Raw genomic sequence first — 25,695 nt, forward strand, 5'->3', positions numbered from 1 at the left:
TTAGCTACACAAGCTCTGCTAACACAGGTGAAAGAGCCAAAGAGAAAGAAGGGGCAGTGTGAAGTAAAAGGCTACTGCACTTTCAGCTGCTGTTAAAAGAAAGTTACACAACATGCAATTTGAACGCTTTTAATCTTAATTAGAATTGGAAACTGTAACTCAAGCAATTTAAGTAGGTTCTTACTTGAAATAAATAAAAAGACTGCTCATATTGTTAGGTCCCTCACAGATTGGTAAATTGGTAACATATGTTCATAAATAAAGACATTAGCCTGTTCAGTAGTACAACTAAATCTGACAGAAATACCTATGCATTGCTGTTTTCCTGCCTATTTCTGATTTTTTCCAGTTACGTCTTACATTGTCCCGAGAAAATCTGTTCTTCTCAATAACTGGCCAGCTGGAGGTAAAAAAAAAACAAACACAAAAAAACCCCTAAAAACAGTATTTCAGATCAGTTTTTGTATGTTGTCTGGGAGATAACACTTGCTTATTTGAAAATCCCTAGTATGCCCAGAGTTGGACCACAGAAGAGAATTACACTTCTCTAAAGTTTTAGAAAGTGCTTAACCAAGCATAATTGTCTGTGTGATCATTTGGTTTAATTGGTATTGAATCAAGCTGCCAAAAACTTGTCTGACAAAAAAAAAAAACAAACAAAAAACCCCAACCTTTTAATGTAGCATTAATACCAAAGGCAGCATTTCTCCTTCTTGCTACATGTTCTTCCCATCCAGCGTAACCACCTCCTTGTATGCATTATAAGCACTTGAGTGCAGAGAATGAGATCATGGGGAAAAAATTACCTAGAAAAAGCTGTTTTTTAGACAGGTTTTGTTCCTGAAGTGTTTAGTGTTCAGCCACAAAACACTTGCACCAGCACATATGTAAGTATGTGGGGACTGAAAATATGGGAATGACTTTGGGGTGGGTTCAGATGTTTCTCTGTTCTTTATAGCTTCTGACCCCTATGGATTTATCTAAAATTTGTTTTTCTTGTGTGAATTAAAAGCTTAAAGAAATGAACTATTTTAAACCAACTGCTGACCTTTACTAGCATTTTGTCAAGATTGTTGCCTATTACAACTGATGGCATATTTATTTATTTTGAAAAAATGTCAGTTAGTTCCTTGTAATAGAGCTGGCTGTTCCATATTAATTAGGAAGCATTTAGATTTTGTTCTTAAAAAATGAAATTGCAAATGCTCTTTTCTTCCCCTAGAATATTTCTGAGGAGCAGTGATTTGGTTTTCTTTTTTTTTTTTTTTTTTTTTTTTTTTTTTATGTGCATTAGCACTCTTAAGGCTGTTAATGATTCCCTCTGAATATTCTAGTGAAAACAAAACTTTCATCAAGTGAAAAGCCATAGCACAATTGGAGGAGCACATGAGACACAGGCACATGGTCCCTCCTGCCAGCTTTGTTACTTGGGACAATAGCTCCAGGCATAGATGAAATCTGTGATTTTCTAACTACTCTTGTTATTTGCTTTGAATGTGAGAGACACTGAAAATTTATGTCATTTTCTATTTGTTCCCCTGTCTTGCTGTCAGAAGTTGCTACTTGACTGGGAGTCTTGCCTTAATTTTATCTTTTTACAATCCAATTTAGCAGGAACTACAAATGATTAAGTATTTGGGTTAGCATATTTTCTGGCTATAGGAAAATTTCATTTTTTCTATTGACATTTCAGAAAGTTTATATATGAGAAATAATTTTTCATCTTACGATGTTTTAATTTCTATTCCTACATTACATGAACAAAGCTGTCAGGAAGTGTTAATACTGTTTCTCTGCTTTTAAAGTGTGGCATAAAATAGCATCGCAGTCTACTAAACTACAGAAGATAACAGTTGATACATTGCAAAATATATTAAAATTTGAGTTGAATTGAAAAAATGCTGTCGGGGAAAAAAAATTAATGTTAATCTAAATTACTATATTGAGAATTCAGTTTAGGGGCATTGCTTAGCAAGTCTGTGCTTCCAGTTTTGTCAGTGACAGGATGAAAGAGAATTGAGGAGTGTTAGTGGCAAAGCACAACCTTGTTTGAATGCTTTTCATTGATATTCGCTCTTCAACCATACTGTTTGTATCTATTATAGATCCTGGCTCTGCTGAACGTGCAGCACAAAAAAGGAAGTTTCCCAGCCCTCCACATTCCTCTAATGGCCACTCTCCACAAGATGCATCAACAAGTCCTATAAAAAAGAAAAAGAAACCTGGTCTATTGAACAGTAACAATAAAGAGCAGGTAAGAGAAGTGATGATCTTATTATTCTAGAATATAAACCAATGAAGGATGTAGAGACAGCTGAATAGGACCTCTCTCTTCAGAAAACTCTGGTTTTGTACTGTAAGAGGTAGACATGAATTTTTGAATGCAGTGGGTGTAGAAGTTGGCATTCTAAATTGGATTTGGGTGGTGTTTTTTTTTTACATCTGTGTGGCAGATAATACTTCTGTTTTTTTATTTCATAAAGCTAATAAGATAAAATTTGCTAATAAGCAAATAAATTCAATTTTGAACAAAATCATTATAGTAGTAACAACAATAATATCTGTTATTTGTGAAAGCCATTAAAAGGAAATGTTTAGGAGCATATTTTGAGTTAAGATGTCAATGTCAGTCAATTGCCAGCTGTTAACAGAAGTCCAACTCCTTCCTAAGTACTCTGCAGATTTTCACCCATTCCTTGAAATTTCTGATCAGTGTACAATATATTTTTAAAAAATGTAAAACATTTAAAAATATATGTGAAAGCACAACTGCAGTTGTTGAACTTGACACGTTCCCCATGGGAAATCACCCTCTGTTTTCCAGGTAACTCAGACCTGGTATATTACAGGATAAAGTTGAATAGCTGGTGAAGCAAAGCAACCAGACTTATTTTGCTGTGTTTTATTACAAATTAGCAACACAATGTCTTCTGATTTAATTTTTTTTAGCTTTTACAAGTTGTTTTAAATTTAAAACTGTATTGCATGTCAAATTTGAAATGGGCATTCCTGAAGATGGCTGTGTCTAAAATAGGTGTAGAACTCTGCATTATGTGGTACCAAGAGTGGTTAAAGATTCTTTTACTGCTGAACAGATGTGAGCTAAGCATACAGTTACTTGTTTTGCCCTCAGGTTAAATTTCAAGTATAATCTAGCTGATAGCTGTGGTTGTGTTTGGCTGATAAATCCATTTTGAGGTATGACATCACTGGAAACCTCTAGCTTGATGTTCTACATTACAAAATGTTTTGTAATATTTGGGTATTTCAAGAAACCCTTACTAAAGTTATAGATGCAAGAAACTTTGCATTACATGTTCTGGATACAGCTAAGAGATCTTCAGAATGGTGGCAACAAGTATTTAAAGTACTGAAGACAATCAAAGAATTATGGGACTGTAGGATGTAGCAGGTTTAAAATCACAAATCTCTTCAGTTATAATGTAACTGAAGTTGTCGGCTTGTTCATGGCTAGCTTCAATATTAATGTAAACTGGATATAAATAGTGATATTTTTCTCCCTGAGACAGCACTTCAATACTGTTGTTTTTCTTCAATTTTCTGTGTCATTCTACAGGTCATAATAACTTTATTAAAGACTTCAAAACAGGCCAACATCTATTCTAATTTAAATTCATTAGTTGTGAAACAGTTGAGAAAACCTCATGACTATTAAAGTTTAAACTCTTTAAAACATTTTTCTTTGATTAGACCAAGTGAAAAGGTCTTTTGATGCAATTGAATAATTCATTTGCAATCCTTTAATTATGAGTCTAGGTTATTTTTGAGTCTCAAACTCTTAAGCTTTGGTTCTTAAACTTCGCTTAGATAAAATAAGGGGATAGATGTCTAAAAGATACAAATATCCTCAAATAGAAAATTAATTCCTCTCATGCTCTAGCAAAAATGGGCTTCTGTTTGGTTTGGATTTTACAAGCTGATTTCCATGGAATAATTTCAGAGGTCTAAAGCAGTATCTTTGTTTCTTAGGAAGTTAATACGGATATACTGCTTACACCCACTTCAGAGTCAGAATATGTATTAAATTCTTGTCTTTGGCAGTTAAGGAAATGATCCATAGCAGGATCTCCATGCATAGTGGATTGAGATTTTGTTCTCACAGCTGTGGTGCATACAGCTACAAAGAAAACATGTTTCTGCACTGTAAATTGCAACTTCCCTTCCTGGGTTTGCATATGCCTTTGTGTCTGCTTGAAAGATTGCAGTAGTAATTAATTTGAAATGCAGTTAAAGTCTTATGCTGTCCCTCTTATTCCACAGGATCTGATAGAACCTTCTTTCTGAAAGCCTTGTTATGTTGTCCCATAGAATCATAGAATACCAGTTTGAGAGGGACCTCAAAGATCATCTGGTCCAAACTTGATGATTCAGTATAAACACAGAGAAAGTACACAGCGTAACACTTAGCCCGTTTCCCTGGTGGGGAAAAGTACCACCAGTACCACCACCAGTATCATCTATAGAACAGAAAGTAGAAAACACCAAGACTGATAAATTTCTGAGAGAAATTTTAGGTAGTGGAATGCTTTGGGAAAGTTTGTGTTTAACATCCTTTCTTTGTCTGAAATATTATACAGTGTTAGATAATGGCAGATGATATCTCTTCCAGTGTATCTTTTGAGATAAAATGTCCTCCATTGGGTTATCACTTCTGCATCATCTGATTTGAGCTTTAAGGACTGCAAATAATTAGACCTTGTCCTTTGCAACTTTATAAAATATAGAAATATCATGATCCAAGCTGGCATGCTGGTGCTTTCTGGTGACATTAATATGTGCCCTCTGTGATTAATTTTTTACAGGATGCTGCAAAGGTATGGAACATGCATATGCTTGCAGTGTTCTATGAGTCACATGGGCATGTGGCAGAAGTCTTAAGAACTTGCAGATGTGTAAATTATGTGAGGCACATGCAAAATTACCTGAGAACTAAACAAAAGGTTCTGCAGACTACAAACATTTGGATAGTTACAAGTAATGTCATGAGCAAATGGTTTTATGTCAAACAATTCACAGTAAAAAAACCGCGTAAAACTGAATGTTGTTTCCCGTCGTGCCCTCCTCAGCAACCACTCCTATAATTATACTGCACAGAAAACTTCAGTTCCCTTGTTATTAATAAAGATAATGTAGTTTTCCAATAAATGTTAGCATTTATTCAAAGCTGATCTAAGAAGCATTCAGTTATCTGGGGACCCATTTTAGCCATTCCACGCTTTTAGCTTCTTGTATTTTGGCATCGACCGTGTCATCTTTGAGCTATCTGGGGCTCAAGTGGAAGACTAGTTCATGCAGCTTATGAAGTCAACACTGTTTTTCAGTGCAGGCAAACCAGTGGAGTTTGTGAGCCTTAAATTCTGGTACACATTTAAATGGTGGATTAAATCTCCCAGTGTTCCTGCTCGGGCAGCAGAAGTGGTTCTTCAGGAAGTGAATTTGCTTATTTGTTATCCTACTCTGCAGTTTGCCTTATTAATTGAAATCTGTTCTGGCTTGCTTCATTGTACAAAGTTGTGAACTGCTGCAATTTAGGACAGATTTGCATGGTGTTCAACTTCTTGTTTCAGGACTAACTTTTTTAGTTGTCCCAGGTTTAGCCACCACTAAATATCTCAGTATTTAGTTTGCACAGCTGCATGGAATTCTGGATTTAGAGGACCTAATAGCTTCTATGGAACACTTTCTTGAAGATAAAAGTGTTTATGGACTTGGATTGCATGTCTTGCCCTTGATGCTCTCACTTAAAACAAAAAACAATTTTCAATCCTGAGTGTAAGCTGGCATTTGACACCCGAATAAGAAGTTAATCTCTTTGTGAATGATTTTGTGCAATGAATAAGATACTGTGCTTGCATATATGCTAATCAAACTCTGTAAACTGCTGTTTGCTTATGTTTTATAAGTATTATTTGAAAAAATGCAAATTTGTTTTGAAACCAAACCTGTTTTTCTTGCCTACATTTCAGTCAGAACTAAGACATGGTCCGTTTTACTATATGAAGCAGCCACTCACCACAGACCCTGTTGATGTTGTACCACAGGATGGACGGAATGATTTCTATTGCTGGGTTTGTCATCGGGAAGGCCAAGTCCTCTGCTGTGAGCTCTGTCCTCGGGTTTATCATGCTAAGTGTCTGAAACTGACGGCGGAACCAGAGGGGGATTGGTTTTGCCCAGAATGTGAGGTTAGTTTGACATAAGGAGTGGATGTTTTTCTTGTTTGTGAGATATAAGCAGCTTTTTTGCATTCTGAAATGCTTTTGGTTTATACCCACATTACCACTTGGTAAACATACCTGAAAATTTGTACTAAAGCCAAGGCATCCCTTGCTGCTTCACCTCTTTTTCTGTGTGTATACCTAGATTTTCTGTGTGTCTTACCTTGAATCTTCAACTTCCTTTGTGTCTCCATCTCTAGAGAAGGCACCATTTCAAAGAATGATCTCTTCATCATCCACCCCTAGCTCTGAAAACATTCTGCAGTTCTGACTAGTTTAACTTGTGCTTCTTCAGTGCAGAAAAAAATAGCACTATAGGGTCTACCTAAACAAGTGGGTATTTTATTTTTTTTCTGCAGAGCTGAGGAAGATTGTAGTCATTCCTCTCCAGTGATTCCTGGGGAGAGAATACTTAGCATCAAAGTATCCTTAATGAAAGTATATTAGTTAATCACATGTTTTTCGTTGATCACTTATTGTATTACACTCCAGGTGACTACCTTACTCATTCAGGTTGCTGTGAACCCACAATGCATTTGGGAATTTTATGTATTCACACAGTCACTTTCCATGATCTTGAAGATGACAGATAATTTTCTGGTATTTTCCCTTTTGCTTGTTTGATTTTGGTTTGTTTCCTTTTGCTATCATACCCAGAAAAAATCTGATTGAAACGAGCATCTGAAGTATTTACACGGCATCATCAGAGATGTTTTGTTTCGTATAGGATAGTTATTATCTTCCATTTGAATGCTAGAATGTTTTAGTGGAGAAGAATTTACGTAGAAATGTTTGCTGACAAAATATTTTTTAATCTGAAATTCTAGAAAATCACAGTCGCAGAATGCATAGAAACACAGAGTAAAGCTATGACAATGCTCACCATTGAACAGCTATCATATTTACTGAAGTTTGCACTACAAAAAATGAAACAGCCAGGGGTAAGTAAATTTTTTTTTGTTTGTTTAAATAATGCTTGGATCATATGTTTGTCACAATCCTGAGTTTTGCTGCCTCTTGTGGATTATGAACCTCGTTTATTTTATGTGACGGCTTCTGTGCTGTCTGCCACCTGTCTAGTACAGACATGAGTTTAAGCTGAAAGCACTGTTTTGGAGTACATTCAAAACAGTTTCTTGATGTAACTTTCAGTAGGTGTAATGAAAATATAACATTTTCCAGTGGGACATGGTGGCTTCTCACTCATTGAAAGTGGACAATGCTGTCTCTGAGATACCAGGGAAAGGAGAAGACGTTGATCTCTTACCCCTGTAATTATATAGGCAGGAACCTTAGGCATGGACAGTTACCTGGTTACCTGATTGATTAAGCCTGTTGAAAACATACCCTTTTTCTGTTAGTAGAAGTTGTTCTTGCTACAAAATCTAGTTGTATCCCTCTAAAAAGCTGAAGAGATCTTCCTCAGTGTGGTGAAAACTGTGCCATTAGCTTCCACATAATACGAGGCTGCTATAATAGGAATTTTTATAATGGAGGTAAAATTGGTTTTCCTCCAACTTGTACCTATCTCCACGTTTCTGTCTTTAACTCACTTCTCAAAATCACCATGCATGAAAGCAGCAGCTATTATAGACATTCTTGCTTTCAGCAGTTCTGGCCATTTGTTCTTCACTATGCAATCATTGTCTAGTTTTCATGTGTGAAGAAAACTGTAAATCAGAATATGTTGTGATGAATTACTGGTGGTTGTCTTGTCTTAGGGTTGGACTTGATGATCTTTGAGGTCCCTTCCAACCTAGCTAATTCTATGATTCTATGATTCCTGTTGCCTTCTTGTTCCTACACCTAAGTTAGAGGAGTGGGGAGAATGTCTCTATGCCTGTATTGTTATACTAAAATATGTTGAGGAAATCAGATGTGCAGAATCATGGTCTGCAACTCCAGTCTCTCTATGATAAGTATTTTAGCAGGACAATAGTGGCAATATTTGGAAAGGTTACTCTTAAGTACTGACATATTTTGGCCTTGGAACTGTATTACTCTGGAGTAGTAAATAATATCCTATTAGAGCCATTAGAAGCTTTAAGTGATGTTTTTCAGAAGCAAAGTGTCAGGTTTTTTTTATAATGAATTCACAAAGTGTTTTGAAAATGTGGTTAGAAAACAAATATTTAATAAATGCTGCTGAGATGTTTTGCACTTCAGGCATTTTCCTAAAAGCTGCACGGTTTGGTACCTGAGCACTTCAATTGGATGTGCTACAAGAATTGCAGTCCCTCTGCATTAGCAGATGTAGAGTCCCACTGATAAAAGTTGGACTATGCATTATCAAGCCACCTTTGTCTTTAAAGTTATAATTTTAGTGAGAGTCTCAAAAAAGTATTTGTGAGCCTAGTGAATCAGAAATTTGGTGTCTTTATTCAAACACTCAAAATGTGTTGAGCCTAATCTGATACTCCTCATAAGGCAACCCTGCTGTATATAGCAGCATACTTTATAAACCCCCTAACTTGTGTAATTCATTGCTTCCAACTTACGAAAAATCAGTTAAATGAGACTTTTTAGTTCCTCTTGTTCTGCCAATACTTTGTTACTTTGCAAAATTTTATCTTTAAGGAATTTTCTCTGTCATTGCAGTTGGAAATAGCATCATCATTGTTGATGAAACTGCTCAGTATTAACAAGCACTGGGATTTTTATTTTTTTTTTTTCCCCCCCCTAACAGACAGAGCCATTTCAAAAGCCAGTCTCACTGGATCAACACCCAGATTATGCAGAATATATCTTTCATCCAATGGACCTTTGTACATTAGAGAAGGTTTGTATGAAGCTAAGGGAGGAAGATTCCTCAAGTTAGATTGGTATCATTAAGATTTCTGGTACTTCATGGAAAGAGGAAAGATGTTACTTAAAATTGTTTTCATACTTCTTTTATGTGTGTGTGTGTGTGGTTTTTTTCTTATTATAAATGCCAGTTCAGTTACAGCATAAAACCAATGATATTCCAGCTGACCAAGTCCATTGTTTTGTCTTAGCCAGTAACAAGTGCTCAGGAAAAACAGTATGAAAAAGACAAGCTTACACTGAGAACTTCCTCCTGTGTAAATTCATGTGATTTTAGGAATGATCCTGTGGCAAGCCATAATTAACCAGAATTTGCATTTGATCATTATGTTTGCAAGCTGTTAAAAGGTCCATTAATTTGGGACCATTTGAGTGTATATTCAGGGGTCACTCCAGACTCATTTTACTGATCATTCAACAAATACTGTAATCTCCAGTGAACCTGAGGCATGGAAAAAAAAAGAAATAGTCAGGGAGTGGATAATGGGACATTAATTCTCAGTTCAATAATAATTTTAAAGTGTCAAATAATGAAGAACTTCTACATTTACATGACTCATGCATCTTCTAAAGATTAAAAAATAAAAAATGCTGTTAGGCGGTAGTATGTCAGTAGAGGAAAAGAATGGAAACATTCCATTCAAAACATTGAATGGAACACTCAGGAAATGAATGGGTTTTTTGGGAATATTGAAAATGCTGATCTAAATAATTCATTATTTAGAGCTGTTTTAGACCATACATTTTCAGGGCAGTCAGAAGACACTCTGAATTTGACAGGTTTTTAAGTCTTTAGAATGGCAAGTGTTACAGTAAATCAGATTTATTAATTGTATGACTGATGGGAAACACTGTTCAGGAAGAAGCTGTTGTTTTCTACTAATTTCTATGTCCTGATACATTCTTCATTTTTTATTTTCAGAATGTTAAAAAGAAAATGTATGGTTGCACTGAAGCATTTTTGGCTGATGCCAAATGGATTTTGCACAACTGCATTATTTACAATGGGGGTGAGCATTAATATGTCCTAAAATGAAACCTTGAAACAGGGAAAAGTTGTAGAACAATTGTAGACCTCTAGCTGGCAATTGTTGAACATATCTTCCTGTTAATGACCATAGTGTCCAAACACAACAGATTTATTTTTTTAACACCTGTTTTCTTCTGTCTGTAATGTTAATTTTAAATCTAAAACTTGTTTTTATAATAATTGTAGTATAACAACTCTAATGGTTAAAGTATTGTATTTTTTCCTCAGGAAATCACAAATTGACACAAACAGCAAAAGTCATCATTAAAATCTGTGAGCATGAGGTATGAGTGCCCCAAGTCACTTAATTATTCTGTTCTATTTCATATATTTGTGAGTCAAATAATGTGTTTTAAAATGTGTTTATCACATAATTATTATTTTTGTAGGGTTTCTTATGTTTAGATGTGCATATCCATGGCCTACAGAATGATTTTTGGCAAGGACATTGCTAATGTTTCTTCAACTAGGATATTCACTACCTATAATTAAGACTTGGGTGGGGATGGGACAGGGAGAGAAAGAAGACAGTGGACATAAGGATTCTGCACAATAATACCTATATTCTGAATGAGTATTTGGAGCTGGAAAAAGAGACACACATTGTTTGATGCATAGGTGCATTTTCATGGTGGTTCTTTTACTGTAGCAACATGAAATTCCTCTGAATAAATGTAAAAATGACTGCATGCATTCTTAACTGATCATTTGCACTGATTTTATTTCAGTGGCAATACATACAAAAATTTGCTGGTTTAAATGGAATATATTTGAATAGTATTTCATTGATATAAATTATCTAATGATCTGACCCCTGATATTTATGGCAGTGTTTTCTCCCTCCCTGGGCTTACTCAGTGATATCCACGATTCACATAGAGTCTGAGAATTTATCAGTTCTTAGTACAACAAAACACTTGTGTAACCTGAGACTGATACTTGAACTAGTTTATATAATCTGACCATAAGGAATCAAATATTTTAGTTCTATTTCTGTGTAAATCATGAAATTAGAAGTGCAGTTGAGGTTATATTTTTGCCACTGAAAGAAATTACAATAAATAACTATCACTGGAATAAATACATTATCAAACAAAGGATGTTATTTTTTCCTGACTGGAGTAAATGACAGCAGTATACAATCTGGAGAGGGATGTAAAAATGTGAGTGATTTATTAACTGGAATGCATACATTACAGTGATTAAAAAGATATTTGTCAAAACAGTCTTGATTTCACAGCAAGTAAGTGTTGATTTATGACCATAAATTTGTGGGGAAATTATGTTAGCAAACTACAAAGGCTGGTATAATACTTATCACATTTTGAACTCTAATGAAGCTCTCCAATAACTATTTACTTTTTTCTTTTCAGATGAATGAAATTGAAGTATGTCCGGAATGTTATTTAGCTGCTTGCCAAAAAAGAGATAATTGGTTTTGTGAGCCTTGTGTAAGTTAAGGATCTTGGTAATCTACTAATACATTAAACAAGCATTTCTCATTTGACTGTTGCTCATTATCCTCCCCATTGTTTTAAACCATGTGGTGGTCACTAAGACTGCATGCTTTCACAGAAGAACTGGTTCAGTCAGAAATAATTGTAATGTGTGCCAGCAACAAATTCACAACTTCTCTGTCCTCCATTATAAGGTATCTGCTCCAGGGTTATCTGTGCTTGCTGAGGAAAAAAAAATCTTGTTGTTTATCAGATTTGAAGGAAATACTGCTTGTATTTTCTTACTGTGTATTTTGCCTCTTCCTCTAGAGCAATCCCCATCCTTTGGTCTGGGCTAAACTCAAAGGCTTTCCATTCTGGCCTGCTAAAGCACTGAGGGATAAAGATGGGCAAGTTGATGCCCGTTTCTTTGGCCAACATGACAGGTGGGAATTCAACCTAAGGATATCTTTTAGCTGTATTTACAAAATTCTTGTAATTTTGTGCTTTTAGAGGTTTTGGATCTTGTCTTTAGAGCCTTGATCATAATAATCTGTATAAACTGTAGCATATACTATTTTAGTTTCTTAAATTGTGTGTAGAATCCAAGTCATGTTTATAAGATTAGAACATGTAATCTCAGTGAGTGTGCAAGTTAATTCCTTTTGCTTTGCAGAGAACTGTAGTTCTTAAGGGTGGAAGAGGCCAATAAAGTTGTTAATGTTGTCTAAATGCTATGGGAATGTGTAGCTTTGTACAGTACATTTATACAGATATATATATATAAAATGTACATTTATACAGCTGTAGATTTTTAAAAAATAGAATATATAATCCGAGGTGAAAATGCCAGTTTTGCTCTAAGAGAAATTGTTTTCTGTACTTGAGAACTCTCTGCTCAGAGAAGGCCAGGATCAATATAAGTTGATTGGTAATAAACTGGGAATATAAATCTATACAGCTAGAAAAACACGTACTCTAAAAGGAAACCTGTACAGGACTATGAAATAATTAAGTTCCTAGCATTTTAATATTTTGCAGGATACAATTTTAGAGTATGCCTCATTTCATGCTAATTTAGAGCTATCCAATACTTGTTCATAGAACCTTTCCTGGCATTAAAGGGTTTGATCACCCTGATATGGGATGTGAAATAGCATATTAAGTTTTTAAGAAAGTGTTTTCCAATGTCTTTTTTTACCTGACCTGCTTTTTATGTGTTTCTGCTAACTGTGGCAGATGGAATGGCTGTTTATTAATGGTCATCTTACAGGTACATAGACTGTTCTAATTAGGAATATTCTATCATATTTGACTGGTGTTTATTCATGTTTTTATGTGTTAGTGGCTAGACTAACATAAGCTAGTGATCATCTAAGACATGCAAATAACATACCAAAACCTAAGCACTGAACTATTAAAAGAAGAAGATAGAGATGGTCTTTTGGAATTCTCTGAGGTTTATATCTCTCTGATTAGGCTAAAATAAATCAGTGTGTATGCAAAAGTTGCTAATCAATCCACAGTGTAAAATGTAGTTACATTATTTCTTATGTTCCTCTTTTATATATAGGGCCTGGGTTCCAATAAATAATTGCTACCTCATGTCTAAAGAAATTCCTTTTTCTGTGAAAAAGACTAAAAGCATCTTCAATAGTGCAATGCAAGAAATGGAGGTTTATGTTGATAACATTCGTAGAAAATTCGGAGTATTTAATTACGCACCTTTCCGGACACCATATACTCCCAACAATCAGTACCAAATGTTACTGGACCCTGCAAACCCAACTGCTGGAACTGCAAAGACAGACAAACAGGAGAAAATCAAACTGAACTTTGACATGACAGCATCGCCCAAGATTCTAATGAGCAAGTCCATGCTGAGCAGTAGTACTGGTCGTAGGATTTCGTTGACAGATATGCCACGGTCACCAATGAGTACAAACTCATCAGTTCACACTGGATCTGATGTTGAACAGGACGCAGAGAAAAAAGCAACTTCCAGTCATTTTAGTGCCAGTGAAGAATCCATGGATTTTATTGAGAAAAATACAGGTAAAGAAAAAAGGGGGAGAGGGAGAGGCATGGGTGCAGTACAGGAGTTTGTATTTGTTTAATGCAGTAGCTTTATTCCATGTACTTTTTAAAGACACACTGTGTTATGACTTGTTTTATTGTAGAAAAAAAAGATGGGTTTAACTTTCAGTATAACAGATAAGTAGTAACAGTCCTATCTGTTGCATTGAGAAGGAATCTTGAAAAGTGATGAAAACCCTTCAGTTTAAGTGGCAGGAAATAGCTGTAACTATCAAAATTAATGGAGAGTAGAAACATTTTTTTTAAAATTATCATGATTAGGAAATATTCTATTTAAAATTTAATAGCTCTCTTTCAAGGCGATGAGTTGAATTTACAAGTGTTTCCAATTGAATAGCTAAAATATGATAAAACTGCAATTTCACAGGCAGGGGCAATAAAGAGAAAAAGGAGTGCAGAGTATGGAATGTGGGCTTCTCAGACTTAGAATGTAGCCCAAGTCCAAATGCTGGCTAATATTGTGGCACTCAGGCAAACCATTTTAGTAGTTTTTCATCCGTAAAGAAAGTTCATCCCTATCTGAAAAAAATGATGCAGTATATTAAGTATCATGAGTGTTTGAAAACTTTGGTTTTGGTGAAAGGATGTGTTTTGTGTAGAAAAATAAATCAATAAATCACATTGCAGTTTTTAGAGAAAATGTTGTCATTTATTTATAGACTATAATGGTACTCTTGCTACCCAGTAAAGGCTAGGATGTGAAACTACATCTGAGTACAAAAATGTCTTGTGATATGATCCTGTCCATCTTAAAGTGATGACAAAGCAACTGTATGAGTTTAAATACATAAAAATACTAGTTTTCAGTAGAACAATGTCAAAAGCAATAATGAATTCTATACATAAGTAATTGTGTATATGTATGTACAGCTTTTATACGTAAGGTGTAGCTAACAGGTAGACAACTGCTTTGTGTCTTAAAATATAGTGTTTTTATTATACCATGTTATTTTTTCTTTATAGTAGTGGAGATATTAATGGAAAGTCACATTAAAGCTATTTTGTCAGGCAAAGATAAAAGAAGATGACAGATGATGTCCTCTTACTCTGGTTTCTTGATTATCATGGCAATTTTGTGAAAGTTTTCAATCTTTTCTTCCTCTGTCTTAAGGCACAAAAATGCTGAATTGGACGTAACAGCTGTTAAACTAGAATATTCACTTTCCCAACTGGCATTTCTCCCTGTAAATTGTTACAAATGTGGACTTCTGTAATATTTACTTTATGTATAAACTTAGCTGTCTCATTACTGGAATCTTGTGTTTCAATTCAAATGTAAATGAAACCACTTCACTGTGCAAAAAGTATTCATGTAGCATGACTGCATTATCCTTGCACAAGGCTATTTTTATTTGGGTGCTTCTGTTGTGTATTTTGATTGATGTGTGTGGAAAAGAACTTAAAAAGTTACTGAAAGAGCAGATACTGCTGCCACTTAGGGATCTGAAAATATATAGACAATCCTGGATGTGCTGCAGAAGTGTCCAGTAGTAAGTTTAGTATGGCATTTTCAGAGCATTAAGTAGATTTAATAGACAGAAATTAGTCTGTCAAAATGGAGTCCTTTTTTCCCTAGACTGTTTGGCTCTTTCCATAAGTATGTTTCTGAGATATTATTTAATGGAGATTTCTGAGGCTCAGAGCATCGGATTTTGCTTCAACCAGAATTAGAATTCTGGTACCTTATTGTAGACATTTGGTCACTGATCTCCAGCTGTACTGATGAAATTTACTAAATTTCATTCTCTGTTAGTGTAGCTAGAAAATATTGTAAATGGGTTTTCTGTGTTTACATGGATGAAAATGGTTAGCAATTCAGAGTCAAAATTTGTTAACTAATTTGGTAAAATAACCAGATCTTGTAAGCTAGAAGCTTTCTGTCACTGCAAACAGTGGTTTTGAGGGTAGGCACACATATGGCCCAACTATATGGCTGTGATAAAATTATTTTCCTTACAGCTTATTTTTTATCATTAATAAATAGTTTTAACTTACAGCGGAGGTATAGCAAGGTGGAAATTAAACAAAAATCCTTTCCCTGCTTGTTCACTGTTTTCTCCCAGTGAATATGGCTTAATTGTGATTATTTTTAAATCTGTCTTTACTAATTTTTTTCTCTCTTTACTAATTTTTTACTTTTTCAGCTTCTCCAGCACCAACAAGAACGGGTCAAGCAGGGAGCTTATCAGGCAGCCCCAAACCTTTCTCTCCTCAAGCATCAACACCTATATCTGCTAAGCAAGAAAGAACTTCCACTCCAGGAAGCATTCTGAATCTTAATCTTGGTTAGTCTTGACCTTTTGAAATCTAATAATGTTACAGCTTAATAAATTAGTGTTGTCAGCGCAACATAATATGAACTAACTTGCTTATGTGGCTTTAAATGAATGTAGGGCTTTAAATGAGGCATGTGTGAAGTTACTGTTTCATCCAATGTGGTTTTCTTTTTTTTATTATTATATAAATGGAAATTCCTGTTACTGTTTCTTTTTGTTACTGAAAGGAAGTAATTTATTTTTTTTTTGCTGTACTGTACAAACATATGTTTCTAAACAGCAGGCAAGTTTCTAAAGGTTTTAATTACATAAACATTGTTGCTCTTCACCCCTCGGTCTCAGTTGAATTGCTTGCAAGGTTTTCTTACAGTCTGTAGGATTTAGGATTTGCTAGGGCTTCTTTCTTGCTGACTTCACATCACCTCCTCATTGACCATCCCTCTCTAGGGAGATAGATGGATGAAAGGAATTAGCAGATGTCTTGAAACTCCCTAGAAGTAATTTTTGGGATTCTGGAATTTTGAAAGATGGAGTAGGTAAGTACTAAGTTGGTAAAATAGTTCTGAAACGGATATAAATCAGTTTCCTCAGTCGTGCTTTGTTCCTGTGAGTATTCAAGATTCAGTTCTCCCTACTTTTTTACCTCCACTTGACATACATGAAGAAACAGGATTCTGCCCCTTGGTGGCAAATACTCCATGAAGTTGAACTCAACTAATGAATTAATGCTTTCAGTGAGTTACCTATGTTCTCATTCTGGATACAAGCTCACAACTATGTGTGTTAATCTATCCATGTGGACATAACCATACAGTTAATTTCTTCTTTTGCATTGCAGCTCTCATCTGAGGTGACAATGTATTTGGTAAAACATTAGGGAAAATGTAGTGCTGCAGTAGTTTGAGTCATAGATGGGTGACATCAGCCAGAGCATTGAGTATTTGAATAAATAATATGAGCTGGAAAAATCCAATGCTATGGTTTGTGAGCAATACTATAAAAGAACAGTCAGTATGCTTTCAAGTAGAATATATGTGGGTTTTTTCCCCCCACCTTTAGAGTTGTTTCCTTTGCTAAATGTACTCTTTAAGTGCTAGGAATGAAAATGGCAATCCTTCTCATTTAAAAATGTTGGATGCCAGACATAGATTCACCTGTGAATCCTGTGGTTTTCAGATACAACTTATTATGTCTGACTGTTACACATAATGTGAACAGGATTTCTCTGTGAAAAAAACCTAAAGGGAAAGTTCAGTAAACATTTATGTACCTGAGCAGGGTAGTAGATGGATGCTGTGATCATCTCTGATTCAGCAGTAAGGAAGGAAAATTAATGAAAATGAGTCATCTGTTGCTGCTGCTAGGCAGACCGGTAAAATAGAAAAATGGAGGCGTGAGTGACTAAGTTATACACAGATTACTTAGAAAAAAACAGGTTTTTCAAATAGTATAGGATGTGTCCTTGTATATCAGGCAGAAAAGGTAGAACAAGGCTGACCCAGTAAGGACTGAAAATTATCAGAGCTGTAATGAGAAAAAAAACAAAGACTTTGGAGATGAACACTTGAAGATTTCTCTGCAGTCAGCTTGTCTGCCCTTTGGCTCTGTTTTCTTTTTACTAATGCTTTGGCATTAATGAGACAAATTAGAAATCCAGATCTTCTTAGTGAGGCCTCCTTGTAGGTTAGGTACAGAATTTGGATTGGGAGACTTCTTTTATATATCAAGACGTAGCGTCCCCTGGGGAAGTAATATAGTGTCTTGTCTTCATCTTCCTCCATTCTCCATTTTTCCTTGTTTGAATCCTGCTATGTACTTCACCAAGGCTATGAAGGCCTTGAATCAGTTAATTGCTCTGAAACTGAACTTTACACAAAGCACAAATGCACATTGTACCAGTGTTGCTGTTTGCCCCCTCCATAGTGTCTGTCCTTTTCCAGCATATGGTAATGGCTCTTTTGACCCTGCCATGAGCCAGTTCAAGGACCTAGACTGGTAAAATCTAATTCTTCTCTTCATTCCTTCCCCTTTCTTCCTGTCCTCTTCCTTTACCCCCCGTCAAGCAACAAACTCCAAACTGGTTTAGTGCCCTGAGCACCAATGGAGTGTCACCGCTGTAGGCAAAGAGCAAAGGGGGTAGGACTGTGGAACAGAAATAAATAACCTCTGAATTTGAAAAATTGAAGCTAAAATGTGAAACTTAGTTTCTGAGACAGTTTTAGCTTCAGCACTGTAGTGCTACAGACTGATCTGGATGTTTCAGAGTGAAAATTCTCTACATATACAGGATATTTCACTGACATTTATGAAAAAAAAATTATTTTAGATTTACTCTAAATTCACAGTTATAATTTTATTCTCATTACTTCTGAGTTTTAAATGGTAACTACAAGGAGCATTATTTCTACTTAATTTTCTCTGTAAAAAATATTACTACTGGTAGTAAATACCAGAGGTAAATGATAAAATGTCTGCTTAATGGTAGTGTTTTGCACTTGAAATATATAATATCAGAGGAAGAATCCATTGTTTATAGTGAAGTCATTTTAGAATTATCATTTAGCCCATAATTAGAAAATAAATATGTTTCAGAAGGTCTGCATTGTTACTCAGCAAAATTTGTCTTATGACCTCATTTTGAAAAGTATTTTTCTTAGTTCCTTTTTCTTTTTCTAGATCGTAGCAAAGCTGAGATGGATCTGAAAGAGTTGAGTGAGTCTGTCCAACAGCAAACCACTCCTGTGCAGCTCATTTCACCAAAACGACAGATACGGAGTAGGTTCCAGCTTAATCTTGACAAGACAATAGAGAGTTGTAAAGCACAACTTGGTAAGTGTATCTTAAATATGTTGTAAGAATACACTGGGCATCTGAAGGATACACTTGAGGAAATTTTGGAGTTTAAAGGCTTTTGAATACCAAAACCTTAAATATTTTATGCGTTCAAATAAGAGTAGAATATATTTGAACTCTTTGAAGCAAGCAGAATGCACTGAACTAGTTTAATTTTAAATAGTCAGATCTGGTGCTTCAAATTTTTCTCTAAAAGCCTTAATCTTTTAATCTGTTTTTTGTACCATTCTGGTGTAGACTGTGACAGAATTCCAGTCTTACAATTTTTTGTGAATTGAAAAATTTAAGAACTTATGTCAGTCACACAAATGAGTATATCCACTTACACAGGAGCTGGATGATATGAGAAACAATAGTGTTGTCCAGCATTTAATTAAAGATTTTCTAGGCAGTAAAAAAAATAAATCGGAGATTCTCTTTGCAAAATTTACACAGTCTAAAACTGATTCATACATACAAATAACCTTAATCAGATGAATAGTGTTACTGATTTTAAAGTGGTTTCCTGTGGATAAAAAGAAGTCCTCTTTATTTGCCAGCACTGGTCCTCAGTTGAATTTGCAGGTAGTGGGACAAAAAAAAAAATGAAAGAAGGGCTATTGAATGAAATAAAAATATGAATTAGAATATGTGGAAGGTAATTATTATCTATGCAAGTACTGAGATAGGGCACTAAGGGAAGTGTTTATAGCTTAAGGACTTGCTGTTAAGATAATGGTTTGTGTACACTATTCCAGTATACAGAGTATGCTCTGTTTTGTTGTGGGTTTTTTTGGTAATGTCAGTCAGTTGGATATCAGCATGAAATGTACTTTCCTTCCCACAACTAGGAATAAATGAAATATCTGAAGCTGTTTATACTGCGGTAGAACACAGTGACTCTGAAGATTCTGAAAAATCTGACACCAGTGACAGTGAATATAGTGATGAGGATCAGAAATCAAAGAATGATCAAGAAGATGGAGAAGACAAGGAAGGTACGAGAAGTGACAAAGAGTCATTGAGCTTGAAAAAAAAAACTAAGCCCCCAGCACAGAATGAAGACAAGGAGGAACTTAAAAGCACAAGTCCAGAAGTGGAGAAAATAGATGACTCGATAAAAGAAAAGGCAATTGGAGACACTGAAAAAGAATTTTCTGAAAAGGGAAAAGGTTTACAGCATCCTGTAAAAGAGAAATTGAAAGGTAAAGACGAAACAGACTCTCCAACTGTGCACCTAGGACTGGACTCTGATTCTGAGAGTGAGCTTGTCATTGATTTAGGAGATGATCATTGCAGCCGTGAAGGAAGGAAAACTAAGAAAGAATCTAAAGAACCTCCTCCTAAACAAGACGGTAGGATGAAATTCTCTTTTTTTTTTTGTCTTCTGTACCATAGGCCATAAGTATATTTTACAAGTCATTGTTTTTGAATTTGAATCTAAAAATGGAATTTAATGGATGCTGTTGTAATATAAAAATATAAAACTAAAAAGAGAAATGAAATTTGGGGAGGTTTATAGTAGCGTGAGTCTTGCTTTATTTACAATTTTATTAAACGAGGCAGCTGTCACAGTTTGAGTAGGAGGAACTAAAAGAGACTTTCAGAGTCTTGAGGGGTGGCACACAGAGGGGTCTGTTCCCTCCCATTTCCTGCCCATCCTCCGTAAAAGTCATGCGGCCCGGCAGCCCCTCCTCTCTTTCTCCTGCTACTTTCCTGGCTGCTCCTTTACCGCAGCTCGCCACGTGCTCTGCAGAGTCCGCATCCATCGAGTGCTGGGAAGAGCCGGGGAACCCCCTCCTGGGTCTGCCCTTAGGGAAGGGGCCCTCAGGCACGTATCTCTACCAGTGTCGAGATCGGGTTGTGTATATATTTGTATACATTTGTATTTTTGTTCTTTATCCTGTGTGTTAGTGCCTTTTCCAGATTTTTTTTGGTTTGGTTTTTTTTTGGTTGTTTTTTTTTTTTTTGGTTAATTTTCTGACTGAAGTCTTAGACCCTTATTCCCCTTTTATCTTCTCTTTTGGAGGGTGGCGGGAGGGATAATAGAGAAAAATTGTGTCCTCTGGTTTTTGGTCAGCCCAAACTGTTAAACTGTGACAGGAGCTTCATGAAATGCAAAACCACTGACTCATATATTGAGTGGCCTAAATCAGTGATAGTTGAAATAAAAAGCAATCCCAAAATTTTACTTTGATTTAGAGGCAAAAGAACAATACATAAACTGAGTGAAAAATAAAAGTAGATTTATGTATTCATATATGTAGACCTATATGAGTATATTCTAGACATACTGTATGTCCTATCTATAATTCTAAGGCCCTTACCTTTATTTGTAACTACCAGATATTAAAATTCCTTTTTCCAGAAGAGAGACTTGATTCATGCAAAATGAAGGTCTTTGCCCCCTTTCCAGAAGGCCACCAATGCAGCAGCCCTCCCTTTCAGTTCCTAAATTGATCTGATACATGGGACAGTCAGTGATAACCTCTGTAAAGTTTTAGAGCAAGCATATGTATCTTAAATACAGTTCACCTTTCCTTAGGAAGTTCTTACTGTGTTTTTCCTTCAATTATTGCTCAGTCTTGTTCCTTTTGAATATACTTTTCTCCTGAAATTAATGGAGGTGACAGGAGTAACTGGTAACCAGAAACATCCTCAGAAATGCTGACCTCTCAGACATCTTCTGAAGGAGTGCTAGGCTGGTTTTCTGGGGTCTGGCTTTTGTTTTGTTTTGCTTAATGGCTATTATTTTTTAATTGCTACTAACTTCAGCTACACTGAAATGGTTTTACTTGTAGAATATCAAAATTACTTCATTTGTAGAATAGCAAAATGAGCTTACTTGTAGAATATGTTACCTGTGGGGAAAATAATTAAACGTAGACTGGAAGGTGCATACAAATCTTCTAAAAATTAGATTAAAAATATGAGTCAGATATGCTGGTGAAAAGCTGATAATACATTTTGTTGTTTAGTTGTAGGTAAAACACCACCTTCCTCCAGTGCAAGCACCCAACCTCTACCAGAAACTCCAGTACTTACCCGCTCTGCAGCCCAGACTCCACCAGCTGGTGTGACAGCAACTACCAGTGCTTCTTCTACTGTTAGTGCTCCATCTGCAGCCACTGGAAGCCCTGTGAAAAAGCAGAGGCCTCTGCTACCTAAGGAAACTGCCCCTGCTGTGCAGCGTGTAGTGTGGAATTCTTCAAATAAGTTTCAGACATCTTCTCAGAAATGGCACATGCAGAAGGTGCAGAGACAGCAGCAACAGCAGCAGAGTCAGCAGTCTCAGTCACAGCAACCTCAGTCCTCTCAAGGGACAAGATACCAGACAAGACAAGCTGTTAAAGGTACTCACTTTCTAACTCAATGTGCCTGTGATGCCATAATTCCCCAGTAGTGATCTCAGTGCTCCAAGGCTGCCTAACCAGGAATTCTTCCATATAAACCAAATCTCAAAGTGTGGTTCTACTCTGATAAGTGACTTTTAAAAATACAGCAACTTACTCACCATACCTGCTCTTTCTGGTGTGTATTTAGAGTCATGTCTCCTTATTTTAATGAAAAAAGTTTGTGTGTGTATCTGTATAAATATTTTTGCCATTCTTAGCCATCACAGATTTGGGAGAGTGAATTGAGTATTTTCTGGATTGTATGATAAAACCATTAACTATTCCACTTGGATGATTACCACTGTCACCCCAGTATCTGCAAACTGGATCCAGTTTTATCTGACAAGAAACTGATCTGTATGTTTTTTTCATAGAGTATAATTTGACAAAAATTAAATTACCCAGGCTACATGTCTTTGAAATGCTTGTTGCTTAATTCTTGACAAGACTTTGATGTTAGTTTACTGAGCAAAAAGCCACAGCATTTTAGATTGTTTTCACAACTGTTCACAGCTTACTGTCCCTTTGCTTGTTTTACTGGTAGAAGGCACGTTGTAACAAAAGCCCATGCTTCTATTACTTCACCTCACAGAACAGCAACTTTATGTAAATCTAGCTTAATTTATTTCAAGTTAATAAACTGAACTGTTTACTGGTGTGCCTGATGAGTAGATTTCTCCATTCTGCTCACACTGCAGGCAAGCCAGTGATTTCACTCAGGAGAGAGGTTTAGGTAATGGGGCACATTTCTTGGGTCCAAAACTGCTGTTAAGTGTTGAAGAAGCAGTATCTTTTTACTTGCAGACTGCACAAATTTAATACAGAAATAGTCAGTGAGAAAAACAAATGTGAAACTTGGTGAAGTCTTATTTTTAACAGAATCATACTAAGAGCTTAATAGTGTGGGCTGAACTTTAAATGTTCAGCCTATTAAGTTTTTTTTAACAATATTTTTACTATTGAGTACATCATAGCAATGTTCTATCTTAAATATTAAAATCTATAAATCTATACATTTCTTTACTAGATTTTGGTACAGATTTCTTACATGCTGAATTGGCATAAACAAAAATACAGTATCCAGAGATAAACTGAATAACTTCTATTTCAATAATTCCTGTTTCAAGGATATTGGCAATGATGGCATCCTTTATAATATGAAATGTTAAAAATAGATTTTAAGTATTGTCCTTAAAAAACCCAAAAGGATTGTGGTGGTTGTTGTTTAATATTTCAGGGAGATTAGTCATTAGAGATGAAAAGGGTGTTGGGGGTCTTTGGGTTTCGATTTGTACTCTTTATTTTTTAATTGCCCTGTTTAATTACACTGTTTAAGATTATTCAAAACATTGACTGGAGATGAGAACTATCCTTATTTACGAAAAACTTCAATTCAGTGTTGCATTCCTTGCTCTGCAGCCAACCAAAGGCTGATATAGATATGTGGATATTAAACATATATTAATAATATAATAATTAGTGGCATTAATAATAAAAGAATGGGAATAACATCAGGAAGTATTACTAAAAGTAGGCTTCTTCAACTTTGTTTTTGAAGCAAAAAGAAAAGGATTTTCAGTATGTTTCAAAATTATGGCAAATGAAAATGTCAGTCTAACATATGTTCATCTGTGTGGTATTAGTTGGGAGTTCTCCAAATTCAGAGGTTATTGGGAATGAACTCCTGGGAAGTCAAATGGAAAAGTCCCAAAATGGGAGTAATACAGATCAGAGGGAAACTTTTGCCAGTCTAAAATAATAAGTTTGAAAGATAGATATATTTGCTTCATTACCTTTAAGCCTTACAGTCGGGTACAAGTTCAGTGGCTGGGTGCTGTATAATTAACTTGCAGCACTGTATAGATAATGTATTTGAAAAAGTTAGATGCAGACATTTAAGTTAGACATTAAAGCTAGAAGTTTGCCTTTTTATTGCCCTGTTTATGTGATTTATCTGATGTATGTTCTGTCTTCTTTAGCTGTGCAGCAAAAAGAGATCACCCAGAGCACCTCCACATCCACTATCACCCTGGTCACAAGTACTCAGCCTATTTCTATGGTTACCAGCTCTGGATCCACAAGTACACTTTCTTCCTCAGTTAATACAGACTTGCCAATTGCAACAGCCTCAGCTGATGTGGCTGCTGATATTGCTAAATACACTAGCAAAGTAAGTTCTTGAGCCAAGGTTGTCTTCAATTTTATTTTGAAGTGAACTTTCACATTTTTGGCATTCGGATTCTGGGAATAACTTTATTTTCAGGTTGACTTATGTTGCTAATTCATTCTATTTACTCTGTAGGAACAAGTAGTTTTGATCAAAGAGCTGGCTAATGCTGCCTTCCCAAGCCAGAGTGTATATATACAGTGTGTGTGTGTGTGTGTATGTGTATATATATATATATATATATATGTACAGTGTGTGTGTGTGTATATATATGTGTGTGTGTGTATGTATATATATATATATGTACAGTGTGTGTGTGTATATATATGTGTGTGTGTATATATATGTGTGTGTGTGTATATATATGTGTGTGTGTGTATATATACATATATATATATATGCAGGCTTCAGATGCTCAAACACTTTAGACCCTTTTCTTCTTATGCAGGGTTTTTTTTGGTTTTGGGTCTGTGTTCTCCTAAAGGTGTGTAGGTATCCCCTTGTATTGTATTTACAGTAAACATTAATATTTTGTCACCTGTGTCTAGTAATACATACAGAAAAATGTAGTCTGGTTTTAAAACAGCCTAGCTTCATCAGGTAACTTGTTAAGAGTATGTATTCATGTTTCATGTGCTAAAACAGTTGTTGTTATATATACTGGTATAATGTTATAAGTACTGGGATAATAGTGACAGTGAGGGATGGGAAATTAGCTCTTCAACCACATGGTGTCAGTGAGGTTATCAGTCTTCACCAGTTTCACTAAATGTCTTGTTCAAAATTTATATCAATGGCAGTTTCTTGGAGGAGTAGAAGTTAAAGCAGTTCACCAGTTCAGAACACTTTAAAAATCAGAGTCCTGATCAAAAGTGTTGTATTTTACCTTCTAATTAGTCCTCTAATAGTAGGTCCAGATAAATACACAGAAAGATTGTGGCATTTTTGATAATAATGTAAATTCTGATTAGAGTGGTTGAAAGGAATTGAAAGTGGGTATCTGTTAAAAATATTATCAAAGCATTTTTTTTCCAATTTTGTCTTTCAGATGATGGATGCCATCAAAGGAACAATGACTGAAATATATAACGATCTTTCAAAAAATACTACTGGAAGTACAATAGCTGAGGTTAGTGCAAGAGTTGCTAAGTAGTATTTTTATAGACAAAAATATCACATAACTATACCTAAGAAACATTATAAATTGAGACTGTCTATAGAACCTAATTTCTGTCCTGTTTTAGAAGTAATGATTAGAGTGGTAGGGAAAAACACAGAAGAAATCTCAAATGGCCTCTATAGGATGAACAGCAAGAACATTAAGCCAACAAGCCCACATCCTTAAAGTTTCTGTTGAGTATTTAATTTTCTGTTGGTTTGTTTAAAATCAGAAACAAGGTAGGCTTTGTATTTTAATA

The 25,695-nt window shown here is 35.4% G+C and overlaps 1 protein-coding gene across 12 annotated transcripts in view; it reads left to right on the top strand.

Annotated features, from left to right (window-relative positions):
• The window catches only part of ZMYND8 (zinc finger MYND-type containing 8), a 48,959-nt gene that overhangs the window by 14,254 nt on the left and 9,010 nt on the right, over nt 1-25,695 (top strand). For 5 of the 12 annotated variants that reach the window (XM_071760175.1, XM_071760182.1, XM_071760178.1 and 2 more), the window contains 16 exons: nt 350-406; nt 2,106-2,254; nt 5,988-6,206; nt 7,067-7,180; nt 8,926-9,018; nt 9,967-10,054; nt 10,303-10,358; nt 11,448-11,525; nt 11,841-11,956; nt 13,084-13,565; nt 15,752-15,892; nt 18,560-18,712; nt 19,567-20,070; nt 21,694-22,068; nt 24,090-24,280; nt 25,326-25,406. In XM_071760175.1, coding sequence (XP_071616276.1) covers nt 350-406; nt 2,106-2,254; nt 5,988-6,206; nt 7,067-7,180; nt 8,926-9,018; nt 9,967-10,054; nt 10,303-10,358; nt 11,448-11,525; nt 11,841-11,956; nt 13,084-13,565; nt 15,752-15,892; nt 18,560-18,712; nt 19,567-20,070; nt 21,694-22,068; nt 24,090-24,280; nt 25,326-25,406 — 2,897 coding nt within the window. The remainder of the gene's footprint in view (nt 1-349; nt 407-2,105; nt 2,255-5,987; nt 6,207-7,066; nt 7,181-8,925; nt 9,019-9,966; nt 10,055-10,302; nt 10,359-11,447; nt 11,526-11,840; nt 11,957-13,083; nt 13,566-15,751; nt 15,893-18,559; nt 18,713-19,566; nt 20,071-21,693; nt 22,069-24,089; nt 24,281-25,325; nt 25,407-25,695) is intronic. The other 7 variants (XM_071760189.1, XM_071760177.1, XM_071760183.1 and 4 more) reach the window with 3 other exon arrangements.

This window comes from Heliangelus exortis, chromosome 16, assembly GCF_036169615.1.
Source record: "Heliangelus exortis chromosome 16, bHelExo1.hap1, whole genome shotgun sequence".
NCBI lineage: Eukaryota > Metazoa > Chordata > Aves > Apodiformes > Trochilidae > Heliangelus > Heliangelus exortis.